General features: G+C 47.9%; 1 protein-coding gene across 10 annotated transcripts in view; it reads left to right on the top strand.

Moving 5' to 3' along the window:
- Nucleotides 1-20665, top strand: part of MTMR3 (myotubularin related protein 3) — a 230354-nt gene that overhangs the window by 136340 nt on the left and 73349 nt on the right. For all 10 annotated transcript variants that reach the window (XR_006275855.1, XM_043497966.1, XM_038372838.2 and 7 more), the window contains 2 exons: nt 16134-16216; nt 19170-19336. Coding sequence is in view for 9 of the 10 variants with exons in the window: in XM_043497966.1 (XP_043353901.1) it covers nt 16134-16216; nt 19170-19336 (250 nt within the window). In the remaining variant the exon portion in view is untranslated. The remainder of the gene's footprint in view (nt 1-16133; nt 16217-19169; nt 19337-20665) is intronic.

Raw genomic sequence — 20665 nt, 5'->3', positions numbered from 1 at the left:
AGGAAAAGGATTGATTAGTTGGAGAGAAAGGTGTTTTCCTCATTGTCTCTCAGTATTGGAGTGGCAAATTATTAGGCAGTCATGGCCCGTTACCAATTCCATTTATGGGAAGAGATGACATTTTTACCGGACTTACCTAATGACAGAAGAAGGTTGGTGAAAGCTGTCTTAATAGAGGGCCAGAATGTAGCCAAACATGCACTCACAGCTTCTTTGATTCTGCTGCCAGAGCACAGGCGTTTGCTATGACCATCAGGAGGCACTCATGACTAGGTTCCTCCTCCCTAGTATGGACACTAGAATTAAGCTGGAGGATCTTCCTTTTGAAGAGGGAGGCCTTTTCAGTGAAAAGAAAGACAAATTGCTGGGAAACCAAACGACAGAAGAATGATGGCTTGCTCTCTGGGTTTGATTCCCTCTGCTTGAAGGAGGCTCTCCACTTCTAGTTTCTGATACCAGAGGCAGTCTTACCCCACCTTCTTTATCTTATCTCTTGACAAGCCCTAGAAGGCTGCAGGTACTGTTGACATCCCTGGTAACTATAAGAAAAAACCTTTCAAATCAAAGTCTAAACAAGTCACTTCCTCATCAGCATCATTGTTGTGGAATAGCAAGCCTAAATTTTGATGGGGATGATCAGGAATTGAGAACCAGCCAGTCAAGACCAATTTGTCCTTCTCTTTGGAGACAGCTATTCCACTTCATCAACCAATGGAGGCAAATTACATTGGACCAATGGGTTCCAGAGATTGTAGAAAGGTGCTGTGATATACAGTCCCCCCATCTCCCCTACCGCTTCCTCTTCAGGGACCCCTCTCATGGGGCAATTATTATTGCAGAAGTAGAAAAATTGTTTGATAGGAACAGTTAAGGAGGTTCCTGAATACCTGAGCTGTCAGAGGTTTTATTCCTGCTATTTTTTGGTGCAGAAGAAGGATGGGGGGAGGGGGTCTAGGCCAATACTGTATTTAAGGGATTTAAACATATATATTCGGAAATTTTGATTCTGCATGTTGACCCTGGACACTGTAATCCCTTTGATGTTGATCATGGATTGATTTGTGACTAGATCTAAAGGACATGTATTTTTATATTTCTATTTGTCAAAATTGTCTGAAGTACCTTCGATTTTGTGATGGCTGGTTGCCACTTCTAATACAGTTTGCTCCAGTTTGGCCTTTCCACGGCACCCAGTGATTTTACAAAATGTCTTTCTCTGGTAGTGATTCATCTGAGGAATCAGGGTATTTTTGTTTACTTCGGTTTAGACCAGTGGTCTCCAAACTTTTTGTATCGCGCATCCCTAGGGCCAGCTCTAGGGAAGCAAAAAAGAAGAAGAGCTGCTGCTGGCGTGCTGCCAAAGATGGAGTGGGGAGAGCCGAGATGCCGCCGAGGACGTAGTGGGGAGAGCCGAGCTTCCGCCGGTGTGCTGCTGAAGAATCAAAGGTCCAGGAGTGCTGCTGCCGCCATGCCGGCAGCGCTCCTTCGGCAGTGCTCCTCCTGCCGCGCACCCCCAGGGATGGTCTTGCACGCACCCCACTTTGGAGACCACTGGTTTAGACAACTGACTACTAAAGGCTTCTGTGTGCAAGGATCTGTTATAGCTACTGTTAGAAGACAGGATGCTAGGCTAGATGGACCATTGGTCTGACCCTATTCTTATATCATCTTCATGACCAGTCTCTTTTCAGACCACAGGTTCTTCTCAACTGCCCAAAGCTGATCCTCTGCCTTCACAACGGATTCCCTTTATGGGTGCCATACTGGACTCTGGAAAGGAGAGCTTTTCTGCCAGAGGAAAGCTTTGTCAATATGAGCGAGTACCCCCGTTCCAGATTTGGCGGTGTCCCACCCAGAGAGTAAAATTCTCCCTGAGTCTCATGGGTCTTATGGCAGCCGCTACTTGTATGGCAACACTTGATGTCTTGGGTGTATAGACCAAGTTGGGAGAGTCTTCAGTTGTTAATCGTCCTGTGTCAGAATATCATATTCCTTAGACTGACAGTCAGACAGAACAAATATGCTAATGGATATACAATGGGTCCATCCTGGACAGTGACTTCAGAAGCATCAACCAGGGTCAGGGAGAGCATCTAAATCGGGGTGGGCAAACTTTTTGGCCCGAGGGCCATATTGGGGTGGGAAACTGTATGGAGGGCCGGGTAGGGAAGGCTGTGCCCCCAAACAGCCTAGCCCCCGCCACCTATCCGCCCCCTACCATTTCTCACCCCCTGACTACCCCCCTCAGAACCCCCGACTCATCCAATCCCCCCTGCTCCTTGCCCTCTGACTGCCCCCTCCCAGGGCCCCCTGCCCCAAACTGCCCCTCCCCCCATGGGATCCCACCCCCTATCCAACCCGCCCTGCTCCCTGTCCCCTAACTGCCCCCCAGCCCCATCCACCCTCCCACCCACCCTGACAGGCCCCCCGGGACGCCCACGCCCTATCCAACTCCCCCTGTTCCCTGACTGCCCCAGAACCGGTGGTGATGGATAATACACAGGCATTGTATTCCATCAACAGGCAGGGTGTGCCCACTCTGCTCCTCTGTGCACAGAGGTGATAAATCTGTTGGATTGGTGTATTTGTCATGACATTTATCCTGTGGCCCTGTGTCTAGCAGGGGAAAACAATGTAGTTGCAGACTGTCTAAGCAGATAGTTATGCACAAATGGCCCCTGAGGGTACATCTGCACAGGGATAAAAGACTTGTGACATGGCTGCCGCTGGTCCAGGTTAGCTGACCTGGGGCTTGGGCTGTGGAGCTAAAAATTGCTGTGTAGACAGTTGGGCTCTGGCTGAAGCCCAAGCTCTGGGACCATGTACCCTTGCAGGGAAATGTCTACAAAGCAATTTTTCAACCCGGAGCCTGAGCCCTGTGAGCCTGAGACAGCTGACCCAGGCTAGCCACGGGTTTTTATAATCTGTGTAGATTTACCATATAAGATCAGTTGGTTCTGACTTTATTCTCCAGCTGGGGTCAATCAGAGGTGGACCTATTTTGAAGCAAGGGTCAATAGAAAGTGTTGCATCTTGTGTTCCAGAGAGGGCAGGAATAGTCAGTCCCTGTTAGATACCTTCCTTTCCCACTGGGGAAAGGCCTGATGTACACTATTTTCCCCTTCCCATTGATTCAGATGGTAGTAAGGAAGATACCTCAGGACAGGGTGTAGGTGTGTGTGACCCTCCCTCGCTCTCTATCTTCAAGGGAGGCCACACCTCTTCGTTCTCACACCCCTGGAATAACAGTTTTAGACAAGGGGGAAATTAGCAGTCTTGGGGCTCGATCCCTCTGGAGGGGTAGAGCAGCGAGTGGTCTAGGGTCCCAAGACCTCAGGCAGGGCAGACCAGCGAATAATCCAGCGACCCCGGTCCTCAAGCAGGCCGGGGTACCAAACAAAGAGTCTAAGGTGCTGGCAGGGGCTGAGCACCCAGCAAACAGTCTGGAGGGCTCAGGCAGATGGTAGACTCCCACAGGCCTCCTGGCCAAAGGCGGATTTGCTGCTACCCCAGGGGTGGGATGGCAGGGGTTGGGGGATGCACCCGATTCCACTGCGTCCCAGTCCAGGGCCCTAACAGTGGTGGAGAGTTCTGCCACTGGGTCAGATCCCAGTGGGGATCCAGCTGCAACACGCTGAACTGGATTCAGGCAGCAACCCAGCTGGACCGTAATCAGATGTCCCTGAGCCACTTCCTACCCTTCCCTCAGTGTGTTCCTGGAGCTCTGGGTTGCCCTGTCGTGTCCCCCCATGCTCTGGGAAGATGAGGTACAGGGGAGGGGGACACCCTGACATCAATCCCTCCCTCCCCCTGCTCTGCACAGCAAGCAGGAGGCTCCTGGGAGCAGCTAGTCAGGGGCTCCAAGGCGGAGGGCAGGAACAGCACAGCAGTGTGGGGAGGGACACCTGAAGTGCGCGGCACTTGATAGCTTGCTGGGCGGCCGCCCGGCCGCGCAACTTAGATGGAACTTATATTGTCACTATGATAAAATAAAAGTGAGGGTCTGAGTGGTTTATGGAATTGATAATAGGAAGTAGATAAAGACTTTCACCTCTAGGTCACCAGTTTAATTCTAGCACACAAGGGTAGTGTCTGAAAATAATTATCATCTCACAGCTGTTGTGGGGCATGTAAAATTGATGGGTGGTCTGATCATTTCCTAGAAGACTGCTTGCTAGCCTTTTTATAAAATGTATTACCACAGCAAGAACTCAGCTTAGCATTTCAGCAGAGAAGTCAAGGACTGAACCCCCTACAAACTAAGAGTTTGTCCTTAGAATTGGCCACTGGATCAGGGCATGTGTAAATGCTTGCACTGCCCCTGCATGTCTGTGGATAAATACAGGATTTAATTTGCAAAGACTGTCAGTTTAGCATTTTTCATGAACGCTACTACACAGTTGGCTGTCATGGGGTGCCAAAAGCTTTGGTCACATGATAAGATTACCAGTGATGGACATAAACTGAATTTCCAGCCAGACCAGCTTAAGGACTGAGTCAAGAGAGTGATCCAGGTAGCGCTCAATGCAATGAGGCTGTGCCATTTGGGGATTTTCCTTGTTGATGATGATCGGCAATGAAAGTTTGTTTTTAAACCAAAACCTCACTGTTTATGATTGGAAATGAGTCTACAAAATTATGTTGGTATTTCCATATTTATTGTGCCTCAGTAACTATCCGGTCGGTTCAGTTTACAAGTTACAATAGTTTACTGCCAGTCAAAACTGCAGACTCCACCTGATACCTCAAGTGATGTTAGTTCTGCTTCATATATCATCATTAATCATAAGAATTCAGATGACATTTATGTTGATGATGATAGAGAGAGACTAGAATGCTTATTCTTCTGCAACAGAATTTGGTCTTTGCTAACCTAGTGCTCTGGGCAGAAAGGTCTTAACATGGAGGATAGAAGATAAACGCAATGATTAGGCACCATTTTTAGTGTCATAGTTTGGGACAGTAAGAACTTCAGCTATATCTGCACAAATGATGCATCTATAATTTGAAAATGCTGTGTACTGTTGACCCTACTTATCTCTATTCTTTCCCATTGTTTTTTTTTTTTTAAATCAGAATTGCTCTTTAAAGAAGAACTGATTAACCATAGCAAGGGGCTTTTCATAACTTGGAGGTTTACTAATTTTGTAATCTTTACTTTAATTTTGAGCATATCATAATATATTGTCAGAGAGTGGCTGGTCCTTCAAGGCCCCAATCCCACCTGTGACAAGCTTCACTCATCTCCTCAGGTAGGTCATGTAACTGGTAGGTCAGGAGACCCAGTCAGACCTGCAGTAGATAAGGAAGAGGTTGGGAGAGCAAAGGGGCGCTGCAGGTGGATGGTGGCAGATGTAGAAATACTCCTGCATGTGGGGAAGACATCTTCTCAATATGTAACGGGGGTGCACCTACCCTATAGCACCACCTGTTGGCCAAGTGTGGCTCTGCAGCACTCTGCCTCTGTTTCCCCTTCACTCAGGTTCCTCAATAACTCTACAAAGACTTGTAGCCAATCAATGCCCCTTTTGGGGGTCAGGTTTATTAACATAAAATAAACACAAAATAAAGTCTTTTCTGCCCCAGTCTCACAGTGGGTCTGTCTTTTTAAAGTTCCTTTTTTTCACCATAGTTCCATGCTGGGCACAACCCCTCCATCTTGAGGGTCTGCCTTTCTGCTCTTCGAGCACTTCTTACCTGTCATTTGACCTTGTCTGCCTTCTCCACAGGCCTCCTTCCCCAGCTGTGTCTCCCACCCTGAATCAGTGCCCGGCAGCAGCCTTATTACTCCCTGCAGCATCTACAAGCACCTACTAAAATACCCACCTACGGCCCCTTCTTTCCCCAGCCTCTTCTTTATTTACCAAAGTCCTGATTGGGTCCCCTGACCCACCAGCCATATGATGAGATAAGCTTGTCACAGGTGGACTGAGGTCCATCTCCCTTTAAGGGGCCACCACCTTGTGACTCATACATTCCAATTTCTGTAAGACTTAATATCCTAAAGTAAATGTTGATACTCTGAATGAGCTAACAACCTTCCCACCTCACTGAAGAGAAATACATCTATGTACGAGACAGAACCTCTTATAAAAGTACCCGCTTGTAGCATGTTATGTTGGATGCAGCATTCTCAAATGGAATGAATTCCCAGAGTCTGATTCCACAGCTGCTGCATGCAAGCAACTCCTATTGAAGGTAGCGGGAGTTGTTCCCATGCAGCAGCTGAAGAAGTGGCCCCCCCAGAGAATGCAATATGCATGCCAATTCTTGGACTTTTGCAAGGGGCAACTGTGTGGAGAAGATGGAATCCAGTTAAAAATACCCAAACCCAGTCTTTGGCTTTTATCTTAATCTTGGTTTTTTGTTTACAATTCAATAGACTGTCTGTCAATCTGATGCTTGTGAAATCTCAGTAAGTAGTACAATGCTTCTAGATCACTTGCTGCACCTATGCTTTGAACAGTTAAAAAATGTGTTGATGATGCTCACCTTGCAACACAGCAGAGAAGGGCTGTATGCATGAGTCCTTTCAATAGATAAATTGATAGATCAGCATAGCAATAGGAACATGGTATTTTAAGTGTAAAAAGAAAAGGCCAGTAGCAGACCATACATAAACTTATGAAACTATGACTGTCAAAAAGGTTGACTTGTATTCATCCAAGGGCTCATTAGTAAATTCAATAATGGTACTTTGAGTGCACATCAAAACTTGAATTCCCAGGCTGATCTCTCTTGATTGGTTTTTCTTAAAGAAAGGGTGGAACCTATGACTCCTGAGAGCATTCTGCACCAAAAAATTAAAAATTCTGCTCCAAACAAAAAAAAATTCTGCACATAATATTTTAAAATTCTCCAAATTTCTGAAAATTGTATTTGTCAAATAAATGTGGAGGCTCCAGCATGGCATTGGGGAGCACAGGCCACTGGCTTCACAGAGGTGGGAGATCACTGTGCAGCTCCTCCTCCCCTGCCGTCACCCCCAGGACACAGACTCAGTGGTGAGGCTGCACCCAACCCAAGGACCACGCCTACCTCAGAAACACCCAAGAGCCCTGCCTCTCCATGCCAGGTGCACCAGGTATGGGCAGGCAGGATCAGCAAGGCAGGATCCAAGTGTGGAGGGACTTAGTGTGTGGGATCCAGGTGTGGGTTGAGAGGGTTCTTTGTGGGGCAGTCTGGGTGTGGAGGGGATCTGGATGCACAGCGGCTTGTTGGGGGACTTGTGTGCAATGGTAATGCAGAGGAGGTACAGGTGAAGGTGGTTGGGGCTCAGTGGGGGGGTGTCTGGGTGTGGGGGGCTCATTGGGAGGTCCAGATGCTGGGGAAGTGGGACTCAGTGGGGTGGAGATCCAATTGCAAGTGGTTGGGGCTCGATGGGGTGGGGATCTGGGTGTGGGTGACTCGATGGGGTGTTCTAGGTGCAGGGGGGCTCATCTGGGGGGTTCTGAATGTGTGGGGGTGAGGCTCAGCAGGAGGTCTGGGTATGAGGGGGTCTGGATGCACAGGGGTTGGGTGGATGGGGAAGCAGCTCCCTACACAGGGATTCCACCCCCTGCAGCTGAGGAGCAATGGGTGCAGGAAGCGCATGCACGGGTGGGGGGAGTTTGCAGAGTTTCCTGCAGCCGGGGGAGAAGTCTGGGGGTGGGTCTGACCCGGTCCTGGATGCCGTGCAGGGGAAGAGGAAGTCCCATCCCCCCCAGCCCGCACTACCAGCTGAGCCCAGCACAGGATAGGAGTCACCAACCAGTTGTTCCCAAGTCCCGCCTCCTGCCCCACAGTGATTTACCTCTCTGCCAGTTGCCCTGGGCACCCGAAACATAGTGCTGAGGAGAGTCCCATGACGGCTCTTGTGGCTTCCCTTTGCTTCCCCATCTGAAAGTAGTAGGACAAGAAGTAATGGGCTTAATCTGCAGCAAGTTTAGTTGGGGATTGTCCTTCTTTGAGCAGGGGGTTGGACTAGATGACCTCCTGAGGTCCCTTCCAACCCTGATATTCTGTGATTCTAAGGGAGATTTAGGTTAGATATTAATAACTTTCTAACTGTAAGGGTAGTTAAACACTGGACTATGCTTCCCAGGGAGGTTGTGGAATCCCCATGTCTGGAGGTTTTTAAGCACCGGTTGGGTGAAACCTATCAGATTTCAGTACTAGGTCCTGCCTTGGCACAGGGGGGCTGGACTTGATGACGTATCAAAGTCCCTTTCAGCCCTACATTTCAATGATCTATGAAGTCATAGTGGCTGAGTGGGAATTATTTTGTAGTTTTAATTATTACATGAATTTCAGTGTGGTCTTTCCCTGACCTTCACCTTTACTTGAAAGTTGGGTCAGTTGGTGTTTTCAGATTTTCCCCATTGTATTTATGTATTCTTCTTCGAGTGCTTGCTCATATCGATTCCAATTAGGTGTGCGCACGCCGCATACACGACTGTGAGAGAATTTTTACCCTAACAACACTCGGTGGGTTGGCTGTGGAGCCCCCTGGAGTGGAGCCTTCATGGCGCTGAATATATATCCCAGCTGACCCAGCACCCCCCCAGTTCCTTCTTACCGCCCGTGACGGTCATTGAAACTGTGGAACTTGGCTTTGCTACTCTCCACTCTCTCTAGTGTTCACCCTATAGTTTGTCGTTATAGTATTGTTATAGATTAATAGTTGTAGTTCTAGTTATCGTATAATAGTTTGTATTAGTGGGGGAGAAGGGGGTTTCCCCTCCTCCCTGTACTTGATTGGGCTCATGCCCAAAGCTCCAGGCATTAAGCCCTGTGGATCCTGCTCCAAGCCCATGCCAATGGGCAACCCCCACAATTCTTGCCTGAAGTGTCTGGGGGAATTTCACTAGGCGGAGAAGTGCAGGATTTGCAAGAGCTTTCGTCCCCGGAATAAGAAGGAGTGGGACTTCCGTTTGAGACAGCTTCTTATGGAGGCAGCTCTTAGTCCTCAGCCTCCAGCGGTGTGGCAAGACCTGGTGCCGAGCGCTTCGGTACTCAGCGTCCCGGCTTCAGCTACAGGAACAGTACCGCAGTCGGACTCTGATAGAGAGCCGCGGCACTGAGGTTCCCCGGCACCGTTCTCACTCGCTTGGTCAGAAGCGGCACCGGAAGCCGGAAAAGGCTGGCCCACCTCAGTAGGCACCACCCTTTCTGGCTCCTCCTGCAGAACCTCATCCCGTAGCAGAGCGCCCAGGGACAAAGGTGACGGCCTTGGCACTGCTGACTTCGGTACCAAGGACGGAGCCGTTGAGTCTGGTGCAACTGCACTCCCCGACTCACAGCGTGGTTGAGGTCCAGTTGCCATCTACACCAGATACCTTTGTGGTGGCAAGGGATCTGATTGCCTTGACTGTATTGGCATCCCCTCAACAGACTAGGGCACCACCACCTATCCGTGTGGCACCATCCGGGGCAAGCCGACTCTTATTCACCTGCCGGCACTGTTGGTTGAGTCTCTGAACCAATTCTGCTCCCGATGCCGTTCCCGCTTCCGATGCCACTCGCAGTCCCAGCACTGCTCTCCATCGCAGCACCGGTCATGCTCGCGGCACCGCTCTGGCACCGGTCTCGACACCGTTCCGTCCGCCAGTTGCCATCCAGGAGTAGATCCCGGTCCTGACGCCAGTCATCTTCGTCGAGACCCAGGTCCAGATCTAGGCGCTGGTTCAAGTCCCGGCACCGATCTAGGTCCAGATACCACTCCCCAGCATCGCAGCTCCATTCTTCTCCATCTTGGCACCGATCTCCAGCTTCGCGGTACCGATCAACTTCGTCTTGTCAACGTGATTCGGCGCAGATCCACTCGGCACCACCGTGGCCATCGCGTTCCGCCTCTCTCTCATCAGGGTCTGAGGCAGGGTCATGCTTCTCAGACTGCCACCACTCAGATCACGGCCGCCTGGGCTTAGGGGCGGAGCAGTGGAAGGCGCAAGAACAGGGCCCCGCTCAAGGGTCCACCCACTGGCCCTTTTGACACCCTGGGTTTACCACCAGGCCCCAGGTGCTCCCTCTGGGGCTTCTCCCTTGGCCCTGTCTGAGCCGCAAGTGCCTGAGGCTTCTGCCAGCCGTCCTGCTCCTGGAGGCATGGAGACGGTGGCATCGTCCTTACAGGCGCCAGCTCCTCTTCCTCTAACTCCAACTCCCAGCCCGAACAGTGAGGTCGCAGAACTGGAGCAGCGGGACACAGCTCAGCAAGAGGCCCTGGATGATCCTCTCCCTCCTGTGGCATCCTCCTCATCTTCGCCCGATGAGGCTGTGGCAGGGACTGCTATATCAGGGTGTGTGTCATTCCCCCGCCACCCCCGCAATAGACTTCCGCACCCACCGGGAACTCTTGTGCAGGGTGGCGCGGAACATGAATCTGAAAGCAGAGGAGGTGATCGAGGTGGAGGACGTTGTGGTTGATATTTTGTCCGCAGAGGCTCCTTCCAAGGGTGGCCTTACCTCTTATCCGGACCATTCAAACCACAGCCAGAACAATCTGACAAACACCCGCCTCCATTCCCCCAACTGCTAAGGGGGTGGAGCGGAAGTATTTCGTTCCCTCCAAGGGATAGGACTGTCTCTGCACTCACCCACAGCCCTGTTCACTAGTGGTGACCTCAGTGAATGAGAAGGAGCGTCATGGTCAGCAAGCCCCAGCACCGAAATCGAAAGAGGCCAAGCGCCTCGATTTATTTGGGCACAAAGTCTACTCCTCAGGGGGGCTCCAGCTCCAGATTGCGAACCAGCAGGCCCTCCTGAGCCGATACAATTTTAACTCTTGGAACTCCATGATGAAGTTCAAGGAACTGGTTCCTCCGGAGTCCAGAGAAGAGTTTGGGGCTCTGGTAGAGGAGGGCAAAACGGTCATGCGAACTGCTTTGCAGGCCTCATTGGACACCATGGACTCTGCCGCTCAGACCCTCTCTCGAGGGATAGCAATGAGGTGCATTTCATGGCTGCAAGCTTCTGTCTTCCCACCAGAGCTTCAGCAAACTTTGCAGGATCTCTCCTTTGATGGAGCAGGCCTGTTCTCAGACAAGACAGACTCGAGGCTTCAAAGCCTCAAAGACTCTAGGTCCATAATGCATTCGCTGGGGATGCACACAACATCTACTCTGCGAAAACCATTTAAACCACAGCCTCAACGCTCCTACCCTCCTCCTCGGACGAGGCAGGCCTTCTATAGCAGACAGGGGTGCAGTGGCAGGAGAAAACCCTCCAACCACCAATCCGGCCAGGCCCAAGGTCCTTCCAAGCCCTCGGCGCGTCCCAAACAAAAGTTTTGAAGGGACATCCAAGGACAGTGTACCAGACCTCACTCAGGATCCTACCTCATTCTTGAATCGTTTATCCCGTTTCCATCATGCCTGGTCCCTCATAACCATGGACCGTTGGGTTCTTTGCACGTTAGAAAGGGGATACTCTCTCCAATTTTTGTTCTCCCCACCCTGTCCCTCTTCAGGGACCCCTCTCACGAGCAACTCCTTATCCAGGAGGTGCAGTCGCTCCATGCCATGCGGGTGATCGAGGAGGTTCCAAGGGAGCTAAGGGGCAGGGGGTTCTACTCCCATTACTTCCTAATCCCCAAGGCGAAGGGCGGGCTTCGGCCTATCCTGGACTTGCGTGGACTCAACAAATTCATGGTAAAGTTGAAGTTCCGCATGGTCTCCTTTGGCACCATTATACGTTCCCTGGATCCTGGAACACTACCTTCCACATGCAGGACGCGTATTTCCACATAGCGATTCATCCAGCTCACAGACGCTTTCTCCGCTTTGTTGTCAACCGCAAACATTATCAGTTCACGGTCCTTCCCTTCGGCCTCTCCACGGCCCCCCGGGTGTTCACCAAATGTATGGTGGTAGTGGCAGCCTTCCTTCATCGTCAACAGATACAGATATACCCGTATCTCAACTAGTGACTCTTCCGAGGGCATACCAAAGAGTAGGTGCAGGCTCACCTTCAGTTGGTCAGACACATTTCAACGGTTAGGCCTGCTGCTCATCATGGTGAAGTCAATGCTAGAACCGACCCAGAGGATGGAATTTATCGGGGCAGTCCTAGACTCCGTGCGGGCTTGAGCCCTCCTTCCGGATGCTCACTTCCTTGTCAGACCTCATCAGGAGCCTTCAAAGCTTCCCAACCTCGATGGCAAGAACATGCTTGAGTCTTCTAGGACACATGGCTTCCTGCATATACATGACCAGACATGCCAGACTATGGCTCCGCCCTCTTCAAGCCTGGATGGCATCCGTCTACCGCCCAGGTCGAGACAGCCTGAACCTGGTGGTCACCGTTCTGGAGAGGATCGTGGCCTCCCTTCAATGGTGGCTAGACCCAAGGCAATATGGGGAGGAGTCCCCTTCCACACCCCTCAGCCTTCCTTGTCCCTCATCACGGACGCGTCAGCCCTGGGATAGGGCACCCACCTCGGGGACATCCAGACGCAAGGTATATGGGCCCCGTCAGATCTTTCTCTCCATATCAATGTATGGGAGCTGATGGTGGTGCATCTTGTGTGCCAAGCCTTCTGGGAGCGGTTGCATGGTCGTTGCCCAGCGGTCCTCACAGACAACACCACGGCCATGTTCTACATCAACAGGCAAGAGCGGGGTCTCGTTCCTCCCCCCTCTGTCAAGAGGCCATTCAACTGTGGGAATTCTGCATAGCCTACTCCATTCGCCTGGTGGCATTGTTTCTCCCAGGGGTCCAGAACATTTTGGCGGACCACCTCAGCAGGTCCTTCCAATCCCACGAGTGGTTGCTTCACCCCGATGTCATCCACTCCATCTTCCTAAAGTGGGGGTTTCCCCAGGTCGACCTGTTTGCCTCACACAGCAACCGGAAATGTCCGGCATTTTGCTCCCTCCAGGGCCGCTACCCGGGCTCTCTCACAGATGCCTTCCTACTCCCATGGACAAGCCGGTTGTTTTATGCGTTCCTGTCATTTCCCCTTGCACACAAGGTCCTGCTCAAGGTGCGCAGGGACAGATCACGACTGATTCTGGTCGTCCCAGTATGGGCCAGACTGCATTGGTACACCATGCTGTTGAAAATCTCGGTGGACACCCTGGTTCCACTGCCTCTTTTTCCGGATCTGATCACTCAGGATCATGGCTGCCTCTGTCACCTGAACCTACGATCCCTCCACCTCACAGCGTGGATGCTGCATGGCTGAGCTACCCTGTTCTCATTTGGTACAGCAGATTTTGTTGGGTAGCAGGAAACCTTCTACTCAGGCCACATATATGGCTAAATGGAAGTGATTCTCATGCTGGTGCACTCACTGTAGCATGCCCCTCCCTCCAGGCGTCTGTGCCTCCCATTTTGGACTATCTCCTGAGCCTGAAACAGCAGGGCCTGGCGATATCATCCATCAGGGTTCACCTGGCAGCCATTTCGGCTTTCCACCCAGGAGCGAATGGCCGATCTGTCTTCGCCAACCCCATGGTCAGTAGGTTCCTTAAGGGCCTGGACCGTCTCTACCCACCGGTATGACAGCCAGTCCCCACGTGGGACCTGAACCTGGTCCTCTCCAGGCTTATGTGGGCCCAGTTTGAGCCATTGGCCACCTGTTCCCTCCTATACCTGTCTTTGAAAATGGGTTTCCTCGTCGCTATCACGTCGGCAAGGCGTGTATCTGAACACAGAGCTCTTACTTTGGAACCACCTTACACGACCTTTCATATCAACCGTATCGACCTTTCATATCAGCCAGGACATTTTCCTCCTGGTTTTTTACCCAAAACCGCACGGTACTCGTCAGGAACAACGGCTACACTCCCTAGATGTTCGTAGGGCCCTGGCCTTCTACACTGAGCGTACAAAGCTGTTCAGGAAAACGACCCAGCTCTTCGTCACGGTGGCGGAACGGATTAAGGGCCTCCCAGTCTCATCCCAGCAGATCTTCTCTTGGATCACTTCCTGTATCTGTGCTTGCTATGATCTGGCCGATGTTCCGACCCCACCCCTCACCTCTCACTCTACAAGGGCCCAGGCCTCGGCGGCGGCTTTCCTGGCCCAAGTCCCAATCCAGGAGATCTGCAGAGCCGCTACTTGGTCTTCAGTACATACTTTTGCCTTTCACTATGCCATCGTCCAATAAGCCAGAGACGATGTGGCGTTTGATAGAGCAGTCCTACAATCCACGGTACTTCACTCCGACTCCATCGCCTAGGTAAGGCTTGGGAGTCACCTAATTGGAATCGATATGAGCAAGCACTCAAAGAGGAAAAGATGGTTTCTCACCTTTGTAACTGTTGTTCTTAGAGATGTGTTGCTCATGTCCACTCCAAATCCGCCCTCCTTCCCCTCTGTCAGAGTAGCTGGCAAGAAGGAACTGAGGGGGCGCTGGGTCAGCTGGGGTATATATCCAGCACCATGAAGGCGCCACTCCAGGGGGCTCCACAACCAACCCACCGGGTGTTGCTAGGGTAAAAATTTTCCGACAGCCATGCATTCGGCACGTGCACACCTAATTGGAATCGATATGAGCAACACATCTCAAAGAACAACAGTTACAAAGGTGAGTAACCGTCCTTTACTATTCTTTTTCCCCAGACATAATGTTTCCATTAAGCCACAGTCAGCGTCAGGAATTCAGAAACTCAGAGAAACTTTATTTAATTTTGATAATGTTTTCCAGAGTTTTAAAGTGTTGCTAATGTTTGAAGGGAGATAACTAACTATAGAAGAAACAGTTGAGAAACCAAGATACTATGAGAGCATGATGCTGCAATACCCTCTATACTGTGACATTGTTGGGCTTTGATAGCAATGCATGGCTGTTTTTTTAAAAGTTGCATCTCCACTGCTATATTTAGATAGACACTATTGTATGGTGTACTGCCTGCAAATATAACTTATGGCTCTTTGAAGAGTAGACTAACTGCACTGAGTGAGTCTGATTTGCAGTGTGCTTCAGCATGAAAAAAGAGCTTGATGGAAACGAAAGGTCATCTGTGAGAAAGGATGGAAGAATAAGGAAAGATTATTCGGCAGGGAAGAGTTTTATAGGGAGAGTAATAAAGGATGGGAAGAGGGGATGAAGGTGGACAAAGACTAGAGGATGGATTGTACGGAAAGAAAAGGAAATTAAACTGATATGAAGGGTTGCCTGGAAGAAAGAATGACAAATTGCTTAGAAGGAAATGTGGAAGGCTGTGTTACTAAATAAGGCTTGTCAAAAGGGAAGAGACTTGTTGCTGGAGAAAAGGGAGTAGAACAAGAATGATTTTGAAATAAAGAGGCAAGAAATAGTGTAGAGTTGGTCTTGGAGACTGAGGAACGAGGAGTAATAATGAGTGGTCATGGTCTGGAGGGTGGGAAGAGGAGACAGGAAGCAATGTAAGGGGCATAGGGCATTCAGTGAGAAAGGGTTGTCTATGTAAGATTAGGTTTGGAAGGAGAGTGGTGAAGGAAGGGATGAACAAGTACAGAGATGCACAAATTCTCTGAAAAGGGGAAATCACCTGGATTGTAAACACTCTTTTGGCACCTAGATTGTAATCTCGTGTTTGTTTGTAAAACGCCATGCAGGTTCATGGTGTTTTAAAAATAATTTAATTATAAATAAGGATATCTGGTCAAAAAGGGAGGACTTAGAAAAACTGCTCCAATTTTGAATGAAGCAGGGTTTTCACATCAAATATCCCCATCTCTTCATTTATTACATGTAACCTTCATGATAATCCTTCTGACTTGCTAGCTAAAGTCAATGGAAGAATGATTGGAAACATCCATAGGGTAGAGAAATACTATTCTCCCCATTTTACAGGTGGGGAGCTGAGTCTCGGAGACTAAGTGACTTTCCCAAGGTCACACAGAAAGCCCGTGGCAGGGCAGGGAGTCTCCTGAGCCCCAGACTAACACCCATGCCTTCACATATACTCTCTATCCTTTAGTCTTCACCATGATATAATGTGTGGTCTCAGCTAGTGTCATGTTGTCTATGTGGTTTCTCAGCTAAGAAACAATAGAGTAAGGAACTGTCTTACATACAGCAATACACTGCATCAGAACTATTGATTTAGTTAAATTTATAGCTCTCTTTCTCCACAAAGCCCTCTAATAAGCTGCTATGGGACATGCTCAGAAACTGCAGTGTCAGTGCGTTTTGGAATAAGATCGTTTAATCTTTTTAATTACAGGTTCCATTACAGCTTATAGAAAGTGTTGAATGCCGAGATATATTTCAACTTCATTTGACTTGCAAAGACTGCAAAGTTATCAGGTATGTACAGACTACTTTGCGGGTGGAAGGGTTGTTTCATCCCAGAAAGTATGAAATCTAAGCAAGGTAACCTTGCATTTCTTCAAATTATGGATGGCTGCAACATTTTAGGGGAAATGTTTCCCCCTTTTTGTGCACATGCTTTCTTCAAAAGATTCCTTCTGTGTACTGTAGCTGAACATTTTGGGAAGGAAGGTCTGCACTCTTATAGTACAATATATTTGTTAGAAATCTTTACTACTCTGGAAATTGATCAGCCAAATAGCTTTGGTTGTAGAGATGTTCTAGCCCTATGTAGCAATACATTTTTAAAGATTATTTTGAAATTAATGTCTGTTTCATGTAGTTTTCCCCAGTGTAACAATGGTCTTACCAAGATACAAAACTAGACACAAATCAATGAATTGTACAGCTTCTTAGACAAAAACGTTAGTTCCCAAACTGGCTATTTGGGACTCGAATCTGCCGCACCTTTGTGCTGCTGTTCAGGGATGAGGGAAGGATTAAGGACTGTTCCCCTCATGTAGGCCATGTGAGAGTTAGTCAGAGTTGCACTTCCAGCACTTGTGGGAGATATGGGGGAGAACTGGGAAGAGAGGGTATAGGGATGAGGCAGATCCATGGCTAGAAACAAGTGATGGGGTGATTTTATATGAATGTGTCTATAGAGTGCAGAACTCCAGGACTCAGAATATACAAAGTCAAGACCTGAATTCATTTAGGGGACACAACTGCTGTATTTAACCATCAGTGCAACTGGAGTATTATCTGAATGGCATTCATATAAAATTGGTACTAATCACCCCACCACTAGTTTCATTTAAACATTATAATTACAAATGAAAATACTTTTTCCCCATGAAAAATATAGTTTGCATGTTTTAAACCTAAGAGTAAATTTTATGTACTCTAGGGCCACCTTTTTATAACTATAAACTCCTTAATACATTTGTACAAATTTGGGCAAATCCTTATTTCACTGTGCTTGTTCTGAGTCTTATTCCATAGTGGACAGGTACCAATTTGGAAATACTAAGCTGCTGTTGTAATTATGGAATATTATTTCGCAAACTAGTGGCTCTTGTGGTCAGGGTACTCAAATTTGTTTTCCATTACTGTTTCTTTCCTGCTGTAATGTGAAAACAAAGCTCGAATGAAAGAAGTATTGTTTATACTTGCCCTCTGGCAAATTATTAGCAAGAAAGTCTAGCATTTGAGAGAGGGGGAGAGAGGTGTACGACTACAGACACTGGGACTAGTCCACCTTGGTTTGAAATAAGTACATTGTTTAAAGGGAATACAGTATTTACTCTGTATCTTATCAGAAATGTATTTTTGTTTGTAGGATTACATATTAGTGTATTACAATTTGTTATAGATTTCTGTTTTGACTCCCTTTTGAGGTCCTGATTCAGCAAGATACTTTAAACACATTCAGGATTCCGGTGGCAACTTTAAAGACTAACCGACTTACTTGGGCCTAAGCTTTTGTAGGTAAAAAAACTCACTTTTTTTTTTTTTTAACTCACGAAAGCTTATGCCCAAATAAATCTGTTAGTCTTTAAGGTGCCACCAGACTCCTCATTGTTTTTGTGGATACAAACTAACACAGCTAGCCCTCTGATACTTAAACACATTCCTTACTTAGAGTATGTGAGTAGGCTCATTGAAATCAATGGGCCTACTCATGAGTTTAGACATGATCATAAATCCCTTTATGAATTAGGGCCCAAGCAACTAGGACAAGATAACAATGGTTTATTTAATTATTCCAAAATTATGCTCTTTATACATAGGGCCCTACCAAATTCACAGCCATGAAAAACACGTCACAGACCGTGAAATCTGTATACTATAGGGTAAAAGCACACGAAAGACTAGATTTCAAGGGGGAGACCAACATATCTCAAATTGAGAGTCCTGAACCAAAAGGGAGTTGCACAGGGTTCGCAAGGTTTTGTTGGGGGGTTGCGGTATTGCCACCCTTACTTCTGCGCTGCTGCTGGTGGGGCACTGCCTTCAGGGCTGGGGGCCAGAGAGCGGCAGCTGTTGGCTGGGCACCCAGCCCTGAAGGCAGTGCCCCACCAGCAGCAGTGCAGAAATAAGGGTGGCAATACCCTACCATGCCTTCCTTACTTCTGTGCTGCTGCCTTGAGAGCTGGACATCCAGAGAGTGGCAGCTGACTGAGGGCCCAGCTTTGCAGGCAGCAGCGCAGAAGGAAGGCTGGCAATACTGTACCAGGCCATGCTTAATTCTGCGCTGCTGCTGGCAGTAGTTCGGCTTTCAGAGCTGGGCTCCTGGCCAGCAGCCACTGCTCTCCAGCTGCCCCGCTCTGAAGGCAGCACCACCACCAGCGCAGAAGAAAGGGTAGCTGTACCACAACCCCCTCTACAATAACCTTGAAGCTCTCACACACACACAATTCCTTTTTGGGTCAGGACCCCTACAATTATAACACTGAAATTTCAGATTTAAATAGCTGAAATCATGAAATTTACTATTTTTAAAATCCTATGGCCATGAAATTGACCAAAATGGACCATGAATTTGGTAGGATTCTATTTATACATATGGTTTAATTTGACTTCATGTTTGATATATCTTTCAGTATGAGGTCAGCAAGAATCACAGACCATTTTCTTTTAAAAACCTGTATTTACAATGATGAAGAATTTTTCCCTGGTTATTGTCCCTGTGGAAATTCAGAGAGCCAAAGCATAGGCACATACAAAAGAAATAAGGTTATGGGGGAAGGATAACTCCCTAGGATAATAACGTTACTATCTGAATAATTATTTTTACTATCCATTAAAGTTTACACAACAGCATCTGAAATAGAAAGAACAGTTTATTCTCATCTCTGGTTTGCTCCAAAGTTAATCATTCATTGCATTTTATGACCAGATATCTCTGCATGAAAAATTAATAAATGTATGCTTCGTTCTGGGACAGGTGTCAGTTCTCTACCTTTGAGCAATGTCAAGAGTGGCTTAAGCGACTGAACAATGCCATTCGCCCTCCTTCGAAGATAGAGGACCTTTTTTCATTTGCGTACCATGCTTGGTGTATGGAGGTATATGCCAGCGAAAAAGAACAGCATGGGGATTTGTGCCGGCCAGGTATGCAGAAACACTTTGCGTATCTCAAGAGGTACTTTGGCCTTTAGATGCCCATCTTCTGCCCTTTTATCTTGCGATTCCTGGGATGCAGAATTTGTGAACTTCCAAAGAAGTGTATTGACAAAGTGTGAATTCTGTGCTAATGTTACCCTTTATTTGAATACCCAGTTTCAAACAACTTCACATGAATGGTCTAACTGAAGTACTGCATTAACTTTATTTGAGCATAAGCTTTCGTGGGCTAAAGCCCAATTCATCAGATGCATGCAATGGAAAATACAGTAGGAAGATCTATATTACACACACAAACACACACACACACACACACACACACACACACACACACATACAGAGAAAAAAATGGGTGTTACCATACCAACTCTAACGAGACTCATCGATTGCGGTGGGCTATTATCAGCAAGAGACTGCCATGTACATTGGCCAAACTGGACAATCTCTATGCAAAAGAATAAATGGACACAAATCAGGTATCAAGAATTGTAACATTCAAAAACCAGTCGGAGAACACTTCAACCTCCCTGGTCACTCAATTTCAGACCTGGAAGTCGCAATTCTCCAACAAAAAAAACAAAAACAAAACTTCAAAAACCAGACTCCAATGAGAAACTGCAGAATTGGAATTAATTTGCAAACTGGACACCATTAAATTAGGCTTGAGTAAAGACTGGGAGTGGATGGGTCATTACACAAAGTAAAACTATTTCCCCATGCTATTTTTCCCCTACTGTTACTCACATCTTTTTGTGAATCGTTTGAAATGGGCCATCCTGATTATGACTACAAAAGTTTTTTTCCCTTGTGCTGATAATGGCCCACGAAAGCTTATGCTCAAATAAATTTGTTAGGCTCTAAGGTGCCACAAGTCCTCCTCGTTCTTTTTGCTGATACAGACTAACACTGCTACCACTCTGAAACCTGTATTAACTTTGTGCTCTTATAAAGTGACCCTTTGCCAGTCCAACATTGGTATTATCATGTGTCAGACTTCCATGTGTGCAAGCTCTTAACATTTGTGCTCACCAAGGCTTTAAAGATCAGGGGTGTGGAGGAGGTGCTGTGTATGAGTTAACCAAGCAGAGTTGGTGGATCAGAGTTGTGAAGGATCCTTTTGCCCCTTGAGATTCAGGTTTGAATCCTCACTCCTGTCCCAATTAGAATTGAGTTTAATTTCATTCTGGTTCCCATTTGTACCCCCTAAAAACCTCAGAAAATTTAACACAGTTTAATATAAATTGCCACTGTCATGTGGAGAAAGAAAATGGAAGAGAGTTATAAAGGCTTTCTTCAGCCAGCACTTCATTTTCATGA

Source organism: Dermochelys coriacea, chromosome 15, assembly GCF_009764565.3.
Source record: "Dermochelys coriacea isolate rDerCor1 chromosome 15, rDerCor1.pri.v4, whole genome shotgun sequence".
NCBI lineage: Eukaryota > Metazoa > Chordata > Testudines > Dermochelyidae > Dermochelys > Dermochelys coriacea.
Note: the sequence above shows the minus strand (reverse complement) of the source record. Positions and strands in the feature narration are given on the sequence as shown.